The following is a 16,347-nucleotide window of genomic DNA, read 5'->3' as shown; positions in this document are numbered from 1 at the left end:
GAAATTTAATTGTTTCCAACATTTCTTTGTTGACAAGAAAAACTTCAACAGGAAATTTTAATGAGTCCACAGCATGAATAGTTGTTTTCATTTATTTATACTACCTCAATGTATGAGATGTAGAAGTAGTGTGATTTTTGCATTGTTGTCTCTTTGGCTACATCAATAGTTAAAACTTTGGTTTGCAGAGTTTACGGTTTTTTTTTTGGGTGGTGGGGCAAAATTTTAAAGTGAAGGCCATGGTGGCAGCTGGACAGTGTGGCAATCTGCATGCAGTCTTGAGAAAGTCACCAAGCTGACATAGAGGCCTGTCTAGGCCCACCAAGCCCCCTCAAATAAGACAGATCAAAGTCCCAGAGTCCGTTTGGCCAGGCACAAATATTGTTGAGTGTATCGTTGGCCCAACTCAATCACCAATTAGCCTGGCTTTCGGCCTGTCTAGGCCCACCAAGCCCCCTCTCGGAAATGAGGCCCACCAAGCCCAAACAAGGCCTCACTGCCGATTCACCGTCGCCCTCTCCGAGTCGAAAATTCTATCCAACCGACGGGGTGGCGGCGGCGGAGGGAGCACAGCCGCGCCGACGCGCCGCACAGGGGTGGCTCGCTGGAAGTCGGAAGGGCGTAGTGGACGGGCATGGAGGAGCTCGGAACTAAGGAGTCGGGGTTGGCGGTGGGGGCTCCGGCACCAAGCTTGCTTTCGCTGTGCCTGGACGCGGCCGCCGCCCGTCTCACCCGCGACAGCGCAGGCGTGGGCGCGGACCGAACTGGATGGCCAGGAGGGTGCGGCGGCGGGGGTCCCGGCGGTTGCGCAGAAGAAGGCGAAGGGGAGGTGGACGACGACAACCTGGGCCCGGAGCAGGTGGCGGAGGCGCTTCCCTGGGAGCTTCTGCACCGGCTGGCGTCCCGGCTCCCTCCCGCTGCGCTCGAGTCGCTCCATCACGCTGCCCATGCCCGGTACCCTGCTTATCTCCCTTTCTGTCCCAATTAGTAGTACGCAGCAACCAGAAGGCCCCATTCCTAAGCTCGAATCCTTTCTTATTCCCATTCTACATCTGCAGTGTCATCTGGTGTTTTCTCTGACAAAATCGTGAACCTTCGTAGAGGGAGAGATGATAATTATGCTTGTAATTGCGCGTATTCCAGGTGCTGCTCTTCTGCTGATGCTACTGCTGGACTTGGAGGACAAGATGGCCACAGACGTGGGACAAAACGTTCAAGGTTTTACAGGCATTTATGCAAGAAAAAAAAGCATTTTGGTCAATACTTCCGTATTGGACTGCCAACGAGAATCATCAGTGTTTGGTTCCAATATCTGACGCATATGATGGTGATTTTAGGTGCGAAGATTTCAACACAGCTTGGCAGTCGTTGTTCAAACTTCGCTGGACCCTTGGTGTTAAGCCTGGGCATGATAGTGTGGTCACTGTGGATTGGCAGCAACAGTACTGGGAAAAGCATTTACAAGAGTATGTTTACGATGACTTGTGATTGGGTTTTCTGAATGAAATTCTTTAATCCCTACATCGCATATGAGCTTTTGTTTTGTTACCTTTTACAGGTGCCTGGATGAAGCTGCAGAGAGTGCCTTGCTTCCTTCTTTTTGTGGGGGTATTGGTGAGTTGAGTATATCAGGTTAGTATCCACTATTCCTTCCTGACATGTATGTCATAATGTCGTTTGTTACTTCTTGGTTAACTGATTAATTGTTATCTGCCATGTAGTTTAGTTTTAGAAACAAACCTGAACCATATGAAAAATATTTTTATCTAACAGTGTGGTACCTATTTCCTGTTGAAGTGACTTTGCTGTTTTTGTTGTTTAGATTAGCAGGACTGACTTTAATTATTTGAAAATATCTTTACCTAAAACTGTGATAACCATCCACTGCTGCAATGACATTTCTATTTTTTTCCTGATTTACCAGCTAAAATCATGAATTCCATCTACCGTTGCGAGGACATTTCTCAACAGCATTCAAGATTAACATATCAATTAAGCAGTTTTGGTTGCTATGCAAGGTGCCAGCATACGACAATTATTGTTCATATTCATTTCATTTTTAGCTCCATAATTTTTATTTTTTCTTGCAGCACTTGCCAATTATGAATCTTCAATTCATTAAGACACAATATTGAGGACTTATTAATATCTATAATAATTTGGATATGCAATGTTATATGTCCTACAGTGTTGATATAAAAACGGGTCTAATCGCACCTGCTGTGTTAGTCACTTGTAGTTCTTTAATATCGAGTTTTCTCCTTATTTCCAGGTGCTTGAGACTGCAAGGCGTTCTTTGCACTGCAGAAACTTATGTAAGTACTTAACTGCTGATGCTGTATAGTATATAGAAGCTTAGAGCTCCTTGACTCTGCACTCTATTTTCTTTTATGTAGCTGTTGTGTATGCATCCATGTTGTTTTTCAAATGGGGGGTATCTACATCATTGATGCAACTTTCTTTGTACATGGTTCCAGAATACATTTATCATCCAGATCATTGCATATCTATTGAAATATGATGAATCCTTTTTATGATATTCTGACGGTTGTACTCTGACTGCTGGGAATGCTTTGTCTCTTAGGACTTGCTTCAGCATTGCAAGCTGGAAAGATTAATGTTCATAAGAATAATAGCAGAGCCTGAGGTAATCTTATGCCTGAGATAATACATTTGCTGTTGAATAACATACCATCTGGAACAAAAATGTATGGCATCAGAACCCTTCTCTGAAATACAGTGAAAGCATAAAGAAATGCTCAACACTTTATTTTATCATGTTCTCTTCAACTCTAAAAAACAGAATAGTTTCCCAGTTTATTTTTGCATGTGCTGTTTGAATTTGTGAGACTATTAAGGCTAGGTGAATAAGCATTCCAAATGAGAATTACATATCAAAAGCTGAAACAAGCTGCAGATATTGTTAGTAATTAAATTATGTCGATATTATCATTTTCTCTATGATGTCTAATTGTCCAATGTTTTTTATGGTTCTTTTTAGTGATATGGCAGTAAGATATTAATGGCTCCAGGGGTTTTTTCTTCTGAATTTTCATTGACAGGTTAATGGTGTATGTATGCTTCTGAGCTGCCATGCAGAGACACTGCTATCTCTTGAATTCATCCACTGCCAGCTTTATCCTGCTGTCATGGATAAAATTTGCGTGGCTGTTTTGCAAAAGGGATCTCAAAGCCATGGAATCAAACAATTACGTATTATATCATCCCGTATTTGTGAAACCAGGCCTCTGACCATCTCTGCTGGTCTGTTAAATTTTCTATCATCTGCCAAGTAAGCACTGCATGCCATTTATATGCTTAACTGATTTTATTTTTAATAGATATTAGGGATTGACAAAAGAATATGAACCATATTTTTAGTTCTTTATTGTTCTATGGCAGCTTCCCATTAGTATTAACCATGGGGTATTGACCACTTATGTGTTTCTGAGCTAAGTCATCATTGCAACTTATATGCATTTGTTGTATGGATACTTAAATGCAGTTCATTGCAATGTGAAACATTTAAACACTGTTAAATTCTTATGAATGTTCAGGTCGTTGCACTTGCTGTCACTCCATGATAGTAAACTGCAGTCATCATATGCTCAAATGATTATTCACACTCTCCTTGAGTCGTCTTGTGGTTTACAAACTCTTGAGATATCAGAAAATAATGTGGGTTGACAGGAAAACCTTCTCTTTTAATCCTTTTACATCTTTTCTACCCGTTAAATTGATTGTTTCTTGTAGATGCCAGGCTGGCTTTCAAAGATGAACAGAAGTTCTACAAGCTCCTCATTAGCACTAAAATCAGATATTTCTTTGAGTTCCCTGTCCATTCTTAACCTGAGGTATTTCTTTGTCCTTACCATAACCGGCTGTTCAAAAGACTTCTGTTGCTGGTTCTTTTCAGAATTTCTGATGGCCTAATTGTGTTTTTCCTATTTCTTGATTCTTATCATTCCAGGAATAATAATTTGCAACAGGATGATGTTGTAGATCTTCACAAAATCCTAATAAAATTGCCAAACTTAAGGGATTTAGATATCAGTTGCAATCCAATCATGGATGAAGGTATCAGGTACTGTCTGACATAACAGAATACCCATCTGCACACTGATGTAATCAGTACAGAAAGTAGAATTGTGTTTTCATGCGTGTCTTCAGTTTCCTCTAGATATCATCAATTGTACATGCACAGTCATTCTGAATATTTGTGATAACTTGTTGCCTCATTTAAACTGTTTTTGGCTGAGTTACTGAAGCACTCAACAGCTGCACATAAAATTGCAGATCGTTGATCCCTTTTATTTCATGGGCAATTGAAAAGGAAAATCCACTTTTGAGATTAAATGTGGAGAATTGTGACTTGTCCAGTATTGGTGTCAGTAAGCTTCTTGAGTGCCTCACATCCGTTAAGCAACCACTTGATGTGTTATCGATAGCAGACAATCCTTTAGGGAGGTGAGTAGTATTTGTTTTCATGCATTTTATCATGTTGTTTTCACTTATGTTAATGTATTGATCGGAATGCACTTGCAGTTCTGTGGCAGCTGCGTTGGCCAAATTCTTGGGTTCACATGTAAGGGATCTAAATGTTGAAGATATTGACCTGGGAACAATAGGTTTCCAAAAACTTGAGGAAGCATTGCCACTGGAAGTTGCTCTTTCCCATATCAACATCAGGTAGCAACAAACCCTGCCATTCAATATATTGTCAGCTTCCTAACTGGCTCCATCTATATATTGCAGTAAGAATCGTGGTGGGATCAGAGCAGCATATTTTGTTTCCAGATTAATATTGCAAGCACCAAACCTTGTCTCAGTCAATGCAGCAGCCAACATTTTACCGCCTGAATCATTGGAGGTCATTTGTAACGCCTTGAAGCAGAGGACATGTAATAAGAAAATAAATAGTTTACTAAAATTATTATTTGTTGCTTAACTACATTCAAGGCAAATTTGTGTAGGCACCGGACAATCGAGACTGGTTGATAACTAACCGAGCTTTACTTTGTTTCAGGTAATTTGGAGCGCGTGGATCTGACTGGCAACTTTCATTTGTCAGACACTATTTTTCCTGCGTTCCTTGAATTCAAGAAGCATGGAAAGCCAATCCTGGTATTACCATCGAACTTGGGCACTTGTGCTCCATACGATGATGACCCGTGAGCCCGTGACTAGTATAATATTAGTAACTGTGTAATGCTGCTTTTTGTCTCTTCAGACTCATGCTGTTAATGATAAGTTTGTTGTGTCATCTGGGCATAGACTACATGTGGTCGTGATTTGTTGTTTTCTTTCAAAGAAATTGATAGTAAAAGTTTGACCTTGTAGCAATGTTGATGTTTTGAACGTGATGTATTCTGGAACAGGAGGAGTAACTGATTTGTCTAAGGCAGATGAGGAAAATGCAATGGTGGTGTGGGATGTATGCTTCTTGAAGAATGTTCAGGTTTAGGTGATTAATAACGATCAATCCTCTATAGTGTTCTTCTAAATAGGATTAATCATATTAAGATTTTGGTATACCCTATCTACAGTCCAATCTGAACCCTTCTTTGAGATGTATCTACGGTTGCTTGTCTATTTTGGTTACTCAAAAGGTAGCGGATTTTTCCTTCTTCTTTTTTTGTAATATAGGATATTGAAGCAGCATACTCCATCTTGCTTGGGATAAGAGGCTTTCACTTATTATTGTATTCAATATTGAAGACGGTCAAATGTACGATTGTCTTCAGTGTAGGAAATGAGATTATCGATGAAAAAACATTGTATCCAAGTATGTTATTCGGTGTTTATGAACTATTTATAGAATTCTAGACAGGTAAGTCTAAAATAGGAGGTGGAACTATCTAAAAAAAGGCTTTGTTGGTTTTCTTCGAGCATCTACCGAAACATACAAAAACGGCAATTACCAAGCAGTTCAATGCATGACAAAGATAGACACCGCCAATTGCTCCACACCACACAACATTTTCTTCTCCGGCGAACAAAAGCGTTTACCGGCCGATCCCCATTTTCCAGGAATCGCACATATATGCAAGAAATCAATCCGCGGAGCTGATCAATCCGATCCCCAGAGTATCAAGAAATCAAGCAAGGCAAGGTGATCGATCCTTGGAGCACAGGAGTACTATGCAAGAAGACAGGGCCACGAGCAGCAGCATGGACTCGTCGGAGCTGAGGAAGGTGTTCCAGATGTTCGACAAGAACGGCGACGGGCAGATCACCAAGAAGGAGCTGGGCGAGTCGCTCCGGAACCTGGGCATCTACATCCCCGACGACGAGCTCGACGCCGTCATGGGCAAGATCGACGCCAACGGCGACGGCTGCGTGGACGTGGAGGAGTTCGGCATGCTGTACCGCTCCATCGTCGGCGAGGGCCAGGGCGCCGACGGCGACAAGCGCGACGAGGAGGAGGACATGCGGGAGGCGTTCAACGTCTTCGACCAGAACAGCGACGGCTACATCACCGTCGAGGAGCTGCGCTCCGTGCTGGCCAGCCTCGGCCTCAAGCAGGGCCGCACGGCCGAGGACTGCCGCAAGATGATCAGCAAGGTGGACGCCGACGGCGACGGGCGCGTCGACTTCACGGAGTTCAAGCAGATGATGCGCGGCGGCGGGTTCGCCGCGCTAGGTAGATGATCGGAGGGGAGGAGGATGACTTCGTTTTAGATATTCGTTCCTGCGGCGTGGTAATGTGGCAATCTGATCGCACGTGTTGGATTATTTGGCTAATTCATTCATGCTTCTATTGGTTTTTGTTGGATTATTTTCCTTGGACAAAAGTGTTGTTTAATTTATTTGTATATGTAGAAACAAAGTCATCTGTAGTGGTAAACCTGAAATGTTCGTTTGGTAATTGGCTCAAACGTTTGATTTTTGCCTCTTATCTTTCTACTCTGTTTATGGATCCATTTGGAGTTCCATAGAGTTAGTAAGTGTGACATTATGAGCAGAATTATGCGTAGTTTATCCTCTCCTTATATTCATATGAACTTCAAATTCCATCGCATCACACCACATTTTGGAGGAACGGGGGTGTCTGCATTTTTGAAATGGAATCTGTGTCTCAAAACGGCCCCTTTCGTTATTTTTTGTACAGCCACGGTTAGCGAAAAATTGTTCTGCTCGATACGGGAGGCAGGTGAAATGGCGGGAGTACTGTTTGGATTTCAAACTTTGAACTTTTGAACAGCAGCGCGCATCTTCCAAATGCGAGTGGATGCCGCCACCATCCCCATTCCCAAGAGAATCTCAGCTCCCAAAGGTCTGGCCACAACAATTCACACTCCATTTCCACCCATCCCGCGTCTCGCAGACCACCGGAGGAAGAAAGAAGGTGCAAGGCAAGATGGAGGGGCCGCCGCCGGAGCAGCGGCAAGAAGGGGAACAGGGGCAAGCGCCGCAGCGCCGCCGCCCGCTTCGCCGCGCTGCCTCCCGACGTCCGCGAGCGCATCCTCGCCTTGCTCCCCTACTGGGACGTCATCCAGCTCTACGCCGCGTGCCGCGCCTGGCGCCGCCTCCGCCTCCACATCGCCACTCCCGTCGTCAAAGCGCCGCCTCCGCCTCCACATCGCCACTCCCGTCGTCAACATCGACCTGCGCGACCTGCTCATGGTCGACGGCTGCACCATCTACGACCCCGCCATCTACGGCCTCCGCGTCGCGCTCGGGGACGAGAGGAGGAGCCGCCCAGTGGAGATGCTCGACCTGACCTACTGCTCCGGCGACCGCGACATGAGGACGCACGCCGACACCCTCATGGAGCGAGTCCAACCGCGCAAGATCCGCATCTCCGCCAAGAAAATTGAATATTTGGGACTCCGATCATCGCACTTTGCAGTTTTGCTATTTTTAACATCAACTTCGTAAAAATAGATCTCCAAACATGTGACACTTGATTTTCTTGCCATTAGATGTATTTTCTCTCTTTTCTAGTATTTCTCCTTGTATTTGACATATATTTGGACCATTTTACCTTTCTATTTTTTCCCAAGTGAGGGTTAATCATCTCCATGTTTGGCTCCGCCTCGACTAGCTGGAAAGCGCAAGGCTCTTCTGGTACACGATGGTGACAAGTGCCGAGCGTGCGCGTATCCCGGCCTGCTGCAGGCGGAAGAACTAGTGCCGCTGTGACGGACACTCGAACACCTTGGCGGCGATGAAGGTGAGGACAAGGAGCTGCCCTTGGCTCGCGTACCTCTTGTCGCCGTTGCGGTACTGCACCAGGGAGTATCTGAGTTACGGGCCGACGTAGGTGGCGATGTTGTAGGCCAGTGCGTAGAATGCGGTCACCGTGACGTGCCACCGCACGGTGCGCAATAGGGCTTTGGTGAGCTTGAACACCATGACGAACTTCCGGCCGGAGCTATCGCCGTCGTTGGTGAGCTCCTCGAGGTTGGCCTTGAACTGTGGGAGCAGGCCAGCAACATTGTCGTTGGGTTCGAGCCTCGGGACATCGTCCACGACGAGGGTCTTCGTGTGGCCCATGGCGAGCAGGGGAGCCATCCACGAGAAGGTGAGCACGCTAAGAAAGCCGGCGCCAGTGAGCAAGGACATGGACGTGTCCGCGGCGCTGCCGCTGTTCTCATCGGCCGCCTCGTGCGCGCTGATCAGCAGAGGCTCCTCGGAAGCATGGCCGTGTCCATCCCTCATTCCGAGGAATCCGGCTGAGAGTAGAACCACTGCTGCAATAACAGAGACGGCATCGAGCGCCCATGACCGGCCGGACACAGGGAACCCGTCGAGGCATGCCGCCGTGTGGACGCCGACGGCAACGACGGAGAGCAGCATGAACAGCGCCCATCAGAGCCTGAGCGGTGCTGGGAACTGCTCTTGGTGCTGCTGCCGCCCCAAGTCGAGCCGCATGTATGCGGCGAGCAGCGGCCACGCTGGAGAAGGGTAAAATGGTCCAAACATATGCCAAATATAGGAAGAAGTATTAGAAAAGAGAGAAAATACATCTAATGGCAAGGAAATTAAGTGTCATATGTTTGGAGGTCCGTTTTTCAAAGTCAATGTTAGAAATGGTAAAACTACGAATCGCGATGTTTGGAGCAATTTTCTCACCCTCGCCCGCTCCTGCGCCCTCACCACCGGCGAGCTCCTGGACGCCTTCTTCCGCCGGCTGGACAAGTGAGTCATGTAGGAGCCGTTCATGGCCGGCGAGCTCAACCTCCGCGGGGGCGACCACCGCGTGCCGGTGATCGACGGCACCGGCGCCGAGCTCCTCAACGTGCTCTCCCTCTCCCAAGCGGTGCTCAAGGACGCGCCGCGCCTCCGCTCCCTGCGCTCGCTGATGCTGTCCGGCGTCACCGTCGCCGTGCCGCTCGTGCCGGGCGAGTGGTGCCCGCTGCTGGAGCGCCTGCGCATCGAGAGCTGCCGCGTCGAGCGCCGCGCCGTGGTCGTGCGCCTCCCGCGGCTCAAGCTGCTCGCCATGGAGGACATCGACGTCGGCTCGGCCGGCCGCGAGAACGCGCCGTTCGGCGACGTCGCCGTCGACGCGCCGGAGCTTGAGGAGCTCGCGGTCAGCTGCTCGACCCGCTGGGCCGTGGACTACAGGTGCTTCGCCGTGCGCGCGCCGGCGCTGCGGCGCCTGCGCTGGCGCGAGCAGTTCGCGCAGCGCGTGCGCGTCGACGTCGGCAACCCGGGCCGCGTCTCCGAGGGCACGATCGAGTTCACGTCCAACGGCGAGCGCAACGACATGTCCTGCTGCGAGATGAAGTTCTTTCACGCGCAGATGATGAAGATGCTCCGGGGAATCCTCCCCAACCTGACGCCGAGCAGCATCGCAGACATTGCACGGTTACAAAGAACTCACCCTCTCTCTGTTCGACTGTTCTAGTACCGTGGTTGCTACTTGTGGAATTGTGGACATTGGACAGTGATGTGGTGTATGTGCATTTCTTGTTTGATGCAGGCCTTACGTGAAGCTGGACATCCGCACCGAGGTGGATGGAGACACCGGTGAGGTGATCCAGGAGGAGAAGCTCACCTGCGACATCGGTGGCCTCATGTCGCATGTACCTGAATGCTGTTCTGCTCGGTGGTGCTGAAGAATGGCAAAAATTTGGGATCAGACTTTTGAAGTACCTATATCTATCTATTGTGCTGTATTTGATCAACCTTTTGGTGCCGTGGGAAGAAACCTCGCCGCGTTCTAGAATGCCAAATGTGAAATGATCCATACTCTGTCCAATCTGTCTGTAGACTGCAGTTTCTTCAGTAATCTATGATCCTGCATTTTAGTTGTTATCTGATTATCCTTCAGGAACAGGTATCTCTGTGCTGCAGGCCTGAGGAGTTTGCTTGAACCTGTTCCGTTCATAATCGTTGCAAAACTGAAAAGAAAAGGCGCAAGCCAGTATAAAAATCTAATGGTAAAAAATTAAGTTTAATATACCATGTCGACTTGCAAAACTATGTAGGCCGGAAGCCGATTTTGCAACGTTGTTTCAGAAGAACAAATAAGCAGCTGTTTTTGCAAAGAGATGCTCCCATGAATAATGAATTCCGAGACGAAGAAAGGATGGTTTCCGTCCCAAAATGGCCGTGGGCTGCGTTCTTCTTGCTCCCCGTCCTGCAGCGAAGCCCAATAGAGGCCCAGGCAGACGACCGAGCGGGCCTGGTTTTCACAAGGCCCGATCGTGGCCCAACCTCGCGCGCGGATGCTAGGGTTTCGCCGCCGCCTCCCCGGCCGGCTAACCCCCACTATATAAACGAGCCATCGTGACCCTTCTCCCACAATCCCCTTCTTAACTCTCGTGTGCGCCGCCATCAGATGCTTCCGTTCACCTCGTTTTGATCCCCTGTGGCCGGTCTGCCTGATTCGGTTCATGGTCTGCTCTGGTTTGGTGTCGTTCTTTCTGCGGGAGATCCGATGGGGTAGATGCGTTCGTGTTTGTTGGGGCTTTTTTTTTCCTGAGGCTTTGTTTTGGATTTGGTGATTTGGTTCAGTTTTGGATTGAAAGATTGGGCACAAAGAAGCCAATTTGCAGAGCAAAGGGGCCAGAAAAGTGGCGATCTTTGCATTGAAGGTTGGCGACAACGAACTCCAGTTCTCCGTGCCGCGCAGATTTGCCTCTGTTTTGTGACGGCCTCGAACAAGCTGCTACATCTTTTTTTTGCCTCGCAATCCAACACTGGTTTCTCTTTTTTTTTGTTACGAAAGGAAGAAAATAGATAGTTGGCCAATTTGCAGAGCAAAGGGGCCAGATTAGTGGCGATCTTTGCATTGAAGGTTGGCGACAACGAACTCGAACATGCAGTTCTCCGTGCCGCGTAGATTACTCTGTTTTGTGACGGCCTCGAACAAGCTGCTACATTTTTTTCTTTTCTCACTCAATCTGAAGCTTTTGATTCATTTTTATAACTGTTTGGAGTTAGGTGAATCTTGAGAAAACTCAGAATTAAACATCAGCGAATCTTTAGTTTGTACTGGGAATCAAATGTGAATAAAGTCATACAGGCAATAGATGAGTATTTGTCCTGGGAGACAAATGTGAATGGACAATGGACAGGTGAAGGGACATTGAACGGATGAATGGATAATGAACAGATTACAGGGTTTTAAATAAGATGACTACCCACCATAGATAGCAGACAAATTTCAGGGATGATTTACTTCAAATTGTGATAAACATGATTCTAATAGAATCTTCGAAAGTCCCTAAAATATTCTTTCAACCCATCCATGAGTACCACGGCAAGCAACGCAGGTCGGCGGGCCCACAGGCACATGAGCAGGCGGTGATTTATGGGATTGCAAATTTTAAGTGATCTTAGATGAACAAACCCAGGTGGTCAGGTTGTTACGAGCAAAGGAAAGTTACAAGATCGTATCCATCCACCCCCACCGATCAAATGATAGCTAATTTCCGTGCTAATGTTGGGTAGAACCAATCTTTTTTTGATCTTCCCCTCCTTGAGGTACCAATCACGGTCTGTAAAATTCACAATGACTTGGCCATGCATCTGAATAATTTTCAATTACAGAAACCAATGTTTCATCTTCTACAAAAAACAGTATACTATGAATCTATGAGACTGACTGACAACAGAAAAACTGAAACTTTTTTCACATATAAGCATCTGTGACTACAAGCACCACAAGCCATCAGTTCCCTGCACACCGAACTCTGAAAGTTCAGGCATTATTCAGAAGGTAGACATTCTGTGCTAGTGTCCTCACTGTCACACGGATGCCCAGCGCTCACTCCCGCGCGACGGCAACCAGTTGCTTGCCGACGTTGCGCCCGGAGTAGAGCCCAATCAGCGCCGCCGGCGCCCTCTCCAGCCCTTCAGCAATGTCCTCGACGTAGGTGATCTTCCCCTCCTTGAGGTACCCTGCCATCTCCTCCTCGAACTTGTAGTACTCGCTGAAGTAGTCCAAGACCACGAATCCCTCCATGCGCAGGCGCTTGGCGACGATCTGGAAGAGGTTGTGCACGCCCTCCGGCTGCTCAAGGTTGTACTGCGAGATCATGCCGCACACGGGGATCCGCCCGTGGTTGCGCATGTTGGACAGCACGGCCTCTAGCGTCGGGCCACCCACGTTCTCGAAGTAGATGTCGATGCCCTCAGGGAAGTACCTGCAGAGGCAGAGCAATGGTACCACAGGAATGAGGATGTCAAATCAGTGCGCGCTCTTGATGCTGAAGTGTACAATGGATAGGAAGAGCTCACGGACCTCCTCAAGGTGGCATCAAGGTCCTGCTCTTTCTTGTAGTTGAATGCTTCGTCGAAGCCAAACCTGGTTTTCAGCAGGTTAACCTGAAGAAGACCAGATAATCATTCAGTTGATGATACTGTACTACTATAATGGCAATGTTGTGCTACCTATGATTACTGACGTGATACAAATGAAGCAAGAGAGCAAATCGTTACCAAAAGACAGGAAAATAAAATTTCACAAACCTTCTCATCAGAACCAGCACTGCCAACCACATAACAGCCCGTGAGCTTAGCAAGCTGCCCAACAAGCTGACCAACGGCACCTGATGCAGCCGAGACAAAAACGTAATCGCCTTTCTTAGGCTTGCCGACATCGAAAAATCCAGCCCAAGCAGTAAGGCCGGGCATGCCTGAGTAGTTGGGTTGTAGCGTTGTTAGAAAGCAGCCTTAAAATGTGCGAGAATAAAGGATCTGAGATAGGCTTCTTTCCAGGGTAACACTGTAACATATTTGGATTCAGTAAAAGGTCAGTGAACAATCACTCGAATGAAAAAAAAATCTGATTTGCTGGTTAGATAAATGGAACAAACAAAAAGGAATAAGGAATGATTTTGTTTAATGTTGGAGGAAGGTATTCAAGGTGTAACGTTTGATTGGCATACAACTCACCAAGAACACCTGCGTAGTAGGACAGAGGGAACTCAGGGTGATGGATCTTGAAAAACGACTCCGGTTTAGGGACGAGAGTGTACTCCTCCCATCCTGTCATCCCCCACACAAGATCGCCAACCTTGAAATCCGGGTGCCCAGATGCTATCACCCTGCTGACGCCAAAATTAACCAAAACCTGCAAATTTGTACGAAAAGATACCACAGGATTGTAAGGTCTCCAGCTGAAAAAGAAAAGGTACAGGAAGAAAGTGGACCCATCTCCAGTGCAGAGGTTCAACAGAGCACACAAGACTCCCAATTGCATTTTAGAATCAGACGAACAGTAACAAATCTTTATCTTTATTCCCAATATAATTAGCAGTTCAGCGCATAGATTGCAAGCTTCAATTTGAAGAGTAAGTGCTTGAACCCAGTCAGAACATCTGGGAATCTGAACACAAGCTTCCAAACTCGCCAAAATTCCTAGTAATTCAACCAAGATAGTCCAAATCCTCTAATATAAAATTCCTGTAAAAATCGTACGAAGCATCATCTCTGCGTGTGTTGTCAGTTGCCACAGAGTCTTGCTTGACGCCTCAACAGGGAACACAACACGACCTACGGGAGTAGTTTATGACCAGCTAGCGATAGGAAGCAACAAAAGTTTCAGTCTTTTCTTTATTAACATCGCGTGTCACGGTTTGATTGTTACCTCCCCGAGGACGAAGTCCGGGACGTAGCTGGGCCGTTCGTGCTTGGTCATGCGGCCGCGCATGTAGGGGTCGCAGGAGACGTAGAGGTTCTTGACCACCATGGCCGTCGACCCCGGCGGCACGGCCAGGCTCGCCGTCGCCGTGACCACCTCCATGTCGTCCTCCGACGGGAACCCCGTCACGTAGCGCTTCAGGACCACCCTCTTGTTCGCCACCTCCTCTCCCGCCGCCGCTGCCATCGCGCCGCCGCTCTCGACTCACCAGCAGGCTCGCCTTGTGGTAAGGGTAACTAGCGCGGATGTCTTGGGATGCGGTTTGGGCCTGCCGTGTTCTGACTGTTGTGTGGCGGGCCCATGGACGTGGAGGCTGTGGGGACAGATGTTTCTAGGGCGCTCGAGGCCGGTCGCCAACGCCTGGCGGTGGTTGGTGATGACAGCGTCACCTTGCCGGGTGGGGAGGTGTGGCCGTGCAGTGGCAGGCCCTGCAGATTTGGCAAGAAAGAGTGTGTAGGTCACGCAAGACAATGCCCTCCTCGGATCTGAAGGGAGGCATCCATGCAACGATACAAGACTGAAATCTTCAACCTGTATATGTATGCCCACATGATCTTATTCAATTTCTTTTGCTCCACAGCTCAAAAGAAGAAATCTCTCTGGTGAACGGATAAGGGCCGTTTGTTGCACACCTCATGATCTAGATAAACTGTTAGCTGAATAAAATTGGTTTCCATACGGACCTTCTCATCAGAACCAGCACTCCCTCTGCTTCGGCCGTGGGTCGCTTGCCTCGCCGGTGAGCCGCCGCGCGTCCCGGCAGCACGGAATACAAAACCGCTCGATAATCGCGATTATCGGTGAAATTTATCGTTACCGATGCTAGCTGAAAACGTAAACCGACTCGAATTTCGCTGGATTTCAATAGAAAATTCAAAAATTTAAAAAAATTCATAAAAAGTAGAGAACTTATTTTTATAAAAAATTAGACCTTCTCTTTATTCCAGAACGTTGTCACATGTTGAAAGCAACAATTGTTTGCTTAGGAAAAAAATATTTTTATCTAACTACCCGTTACCATCCACTAACCCGTGCGATTAAGGCCGATTTTCGTGCCATTAAGGTCGATAATCAATATATATGCGGCGATTATCGATGATGCTGCAGCTGGGAGCGAGGGAGATAAATTAATATGCCGAATGACTTTATGTATGGACTATGTGCTTGCTAGTTTGTACGTGACTTATATAGACTACGTACTCTTATTTCTATGCACTATGAGGTTTGTATGAACTATGCACTTTTTTATTTTTGTGAACTATGAATTTTGTATGGACTATGCACTCATTTGTTTATATAAACTATGCTTTTTCGTGGTTTGTATACATGTGCAAATTCATGTGCTTTATGCAATTTTATGGGCAAAATATGTAACTATGTTTATTTCTTAGGCAATTCTATATGCAAAATTGTGCATGTATGTGTAATTTATCTAATATAATATAATACATAACCTAAAAAATTAAATGCTATCAAATCTTTATTTTTTTCCACTGCCAAAATATATTTTCAGTAGGCGAAGCGATAAATCGTTCAGTTTGCATCGATTATCGATGAAAAATTGTTGATTTTTATTTTTTTGAATTTAGATCTCTTTACCGATCGGTTTTGACGATTTTTCACCAATTTTCAACCGATTATTGTTACCGGAACTCACTGATAAATGCTGCATCGCCGGTAATGTAATCCTTTCCCGGCAGTCGCAGAGGAGCGCGCTCGCGTCGCTATGCAGCTTGCAGAGAAGCATCACGGAGCTGGCCGTTCAGCAGAGGCTGGGTACAAGGCGGCGTCCGGACAGGACGCGGGCGATCGTTGGCGGCGCGATCCCGCGGCCTTCTCGCCTCGCCATGGCGACGCAGCGCGCGCTGGCAAGGTAGGCAAGAAACTAGCGCTGGGCAGCACCCAACGTCCGATCCCTACCGCGAAGAAGCGCGCGCAGCAATGCGCATGCTATCCGTGAGCGGAGAAGCAAGCTGGCGCCGGCCGGGCGCCGCCGTCGTGCCGTCGCGGCCGCGCGCGCCGGCGTCCCCGCCCGCCCGCCCGGCCCAACCAGGGGTGGACGGCGTTTCGTTCACCGTCCGGCCTGGACGGTATTCCATTTACCGTCCGGGCTGGAGCGATTTTTAGCCGTAGGATCGCATCTGTGCGGCTGGCATCGGATCTCGCGGGCTGCTGTGGGAGCGATGGTTTGGGCCGCGCCGAGTGAAGGCCCAGTTTTCTGAGCCCATTACCTCGCCGAGGCCCGTAGC

At 47.5% G+C, this 16,347-nt stretch overlaps 3 protein-coding genes and 2 non-coding genes across 7 annotated transcripts; 4 read left to right on the top strand and 1 right to left on the bottom strand.

Annotated features, from left to right (window-relative positions):
- The first annotated feature begins 514 nt into the window (after positions 1-514).
- On the top strand, positions 515-5,756 carry LOC112886932. 3 transcript variants are annotated; one of them, XM_025952972.1, is made up of 16 exons: positions 515-954; positions 1,144-1,218; positions 1,338-1,466; positions 1,559-1,632; positions 1,925-2,018; positions 2,273-2,315; positions 2,585-2,647; positions 3,063-3,292; positions 3,558-3,678; positions 3,754-3,854; positions 3,971-4,084; positions 4,297-4,467; positions 4,546-4,689; positions 4,756-4,901; positions 5,027-5,124; positions 5,379-5,756. In XM_025952972.1, exons 1-16 carry the CDS (start codon positions 635-637, stop codon positions 5,385-5,387), a joined length of 1,932 nt encoding a protein of 643 aa, XP_025808757.1. In that variant the 5' UTR covers positions 515-634; the 3' UTR covers positions 5,388-5,756. The 3 variants fall into 3 exon arrangements, with proteins under 3 accessions (XP_025808757.1, XP_025808758.1, XP_025808756.1); XM_025952973.1 differs by having other exon boundaries at positions 5,382-5,731; XM_025952971.1 differs by having other exon boundaries at positions 5,027-5,683.
- Positions 5,757-6,076: 320 nt separating this feature from the next.
- On the top strand, positions 6,077-6,784 carry LOC112886933 (probable calcium-binding protein CML28). The gene has a single exon (XM_025952974.1). It carries the CDS (start codon positions 6,142-6,144, stop codon positions 6,649-6,651), a length of 510 nt encoding a protein of 169 aa, XP_025808759.1. The 5' UTR covers positions 6,077-6,141; the 3' UTR covers positions 6,652-6,784.
- A 4,221-nt stretch (positions 6,785-11,005) lies between these two features.
- Positions 11,006-11,126, top strand: LOC112888251. Its single transcript, XR_003227788.1, has one exon. It is a non-coding gene; the product is annotated as a small nucleolar RNA snoR86 (small nucleolar RNA).
- An 82-nt stretch (positions 11,127-11,208) lies between these two features.
- Positions 11,209-11,334, top strand: LOC112888252. The gene has a single exon (XR_003227789.1). It is a non-coding gene; the product is annotated as a small nucleolar RNA snoR86 (small nucleolar RNA).
- A 625-nt stretch (positions 11,335-11,959) lies between these two features.
- On the bottom strand, positions 11,960-14,516 carry LOC112887242 (2-alkenal reductase (NADP(+)-dependent)-like). The gene is made up of 5 exons (XM_025953369.1): positions 14,045-14,516; positions 13,351-13,528; positions 12,925-13,091; positions 12,698-12,780; positions 11,960-12,599 (listed from the first exon to the last, which is right to left on the bottom strand). The coding sequence occupies exons 1-5, from the start codon at positions 14,282-14,284 to the stop codon at positions 12,221-12,223; spliced, it is 1,047 nt and encodes a 348-aa protein (XP_025809154.1). The 5' UTR covers positions 14,285-14,516; the 3' UTR covers positions 11,960-12,220.
- Positions 14,517-16,347: the final 1,831 nt, after the last annotated feature.

The sequence above is a fragment of the Panicum hallii genome, chromosome 3 (genome assembly GCF_002211085.1).
Source record: "Panicum hallii strain FIL2 chromosome 3, PHallii_v3.1, whole genome shotgun sequence".
Taxonomy (NCBI): Eukaryota; Viridiplantae; Streptophyta; class Magnoliopsida; order Poales; family Poaceae; genus Panicum; species Panicum hallii.
This window is presented reverse-complemented; position numbering and strand designations above follow the sequence as displayed.

Coding starts and splice junctions, on each gene's coding strand:
- LOC112886932 (XM_025952971.1), top strand. CDS start 635: ATGGAGGAGCTCGGAACTAAGGAGTCGGGGTTGGCGGTGGGGGCTCCG. Junction 955..1,143: donor CATCACGCTGCCCATGCCCG/GTACCCTGCTTA, acceptor CGCGTATTCCAG/GTGCTGCTCTTCTGCTGATG. Junction 3,679..3,753: donor TTGAGATATCAGAAAATAAT/GTGGGTTGACAG, acceptor TGTTTCTTGTAG/ATGCCAGGCTGGCTTTCAAA.
- LOC112886933 (XM_025952974.1), top strand. CDS start 6,142: ATGCAAGAAGACAGGGCCACGAGCAGCAGCATGGACTCGTCGGAGCTG.
- LOC112887242 (XM_025953369.1), bottom strand. CDS start 14,284: ATGGCAGCGGCGGCGGGAGAGGAGGTGGCGAACAAGAGGGTGGTCCTG. Junction 13,529..14,044: donor CGGACTTCGTCCTCGGGGAG/GTAACAATCAAA, acceptor ACAAATTTGCAG/GTTTTGGTTAATTTTGGCGT. Junction 13,092..13,350: donor CTACTACGCAGGTGTTCTTG/GTGAGTTGTATG, acceptor CCAACTACTCAG/GCATGCCCGGCCTTACTGCT.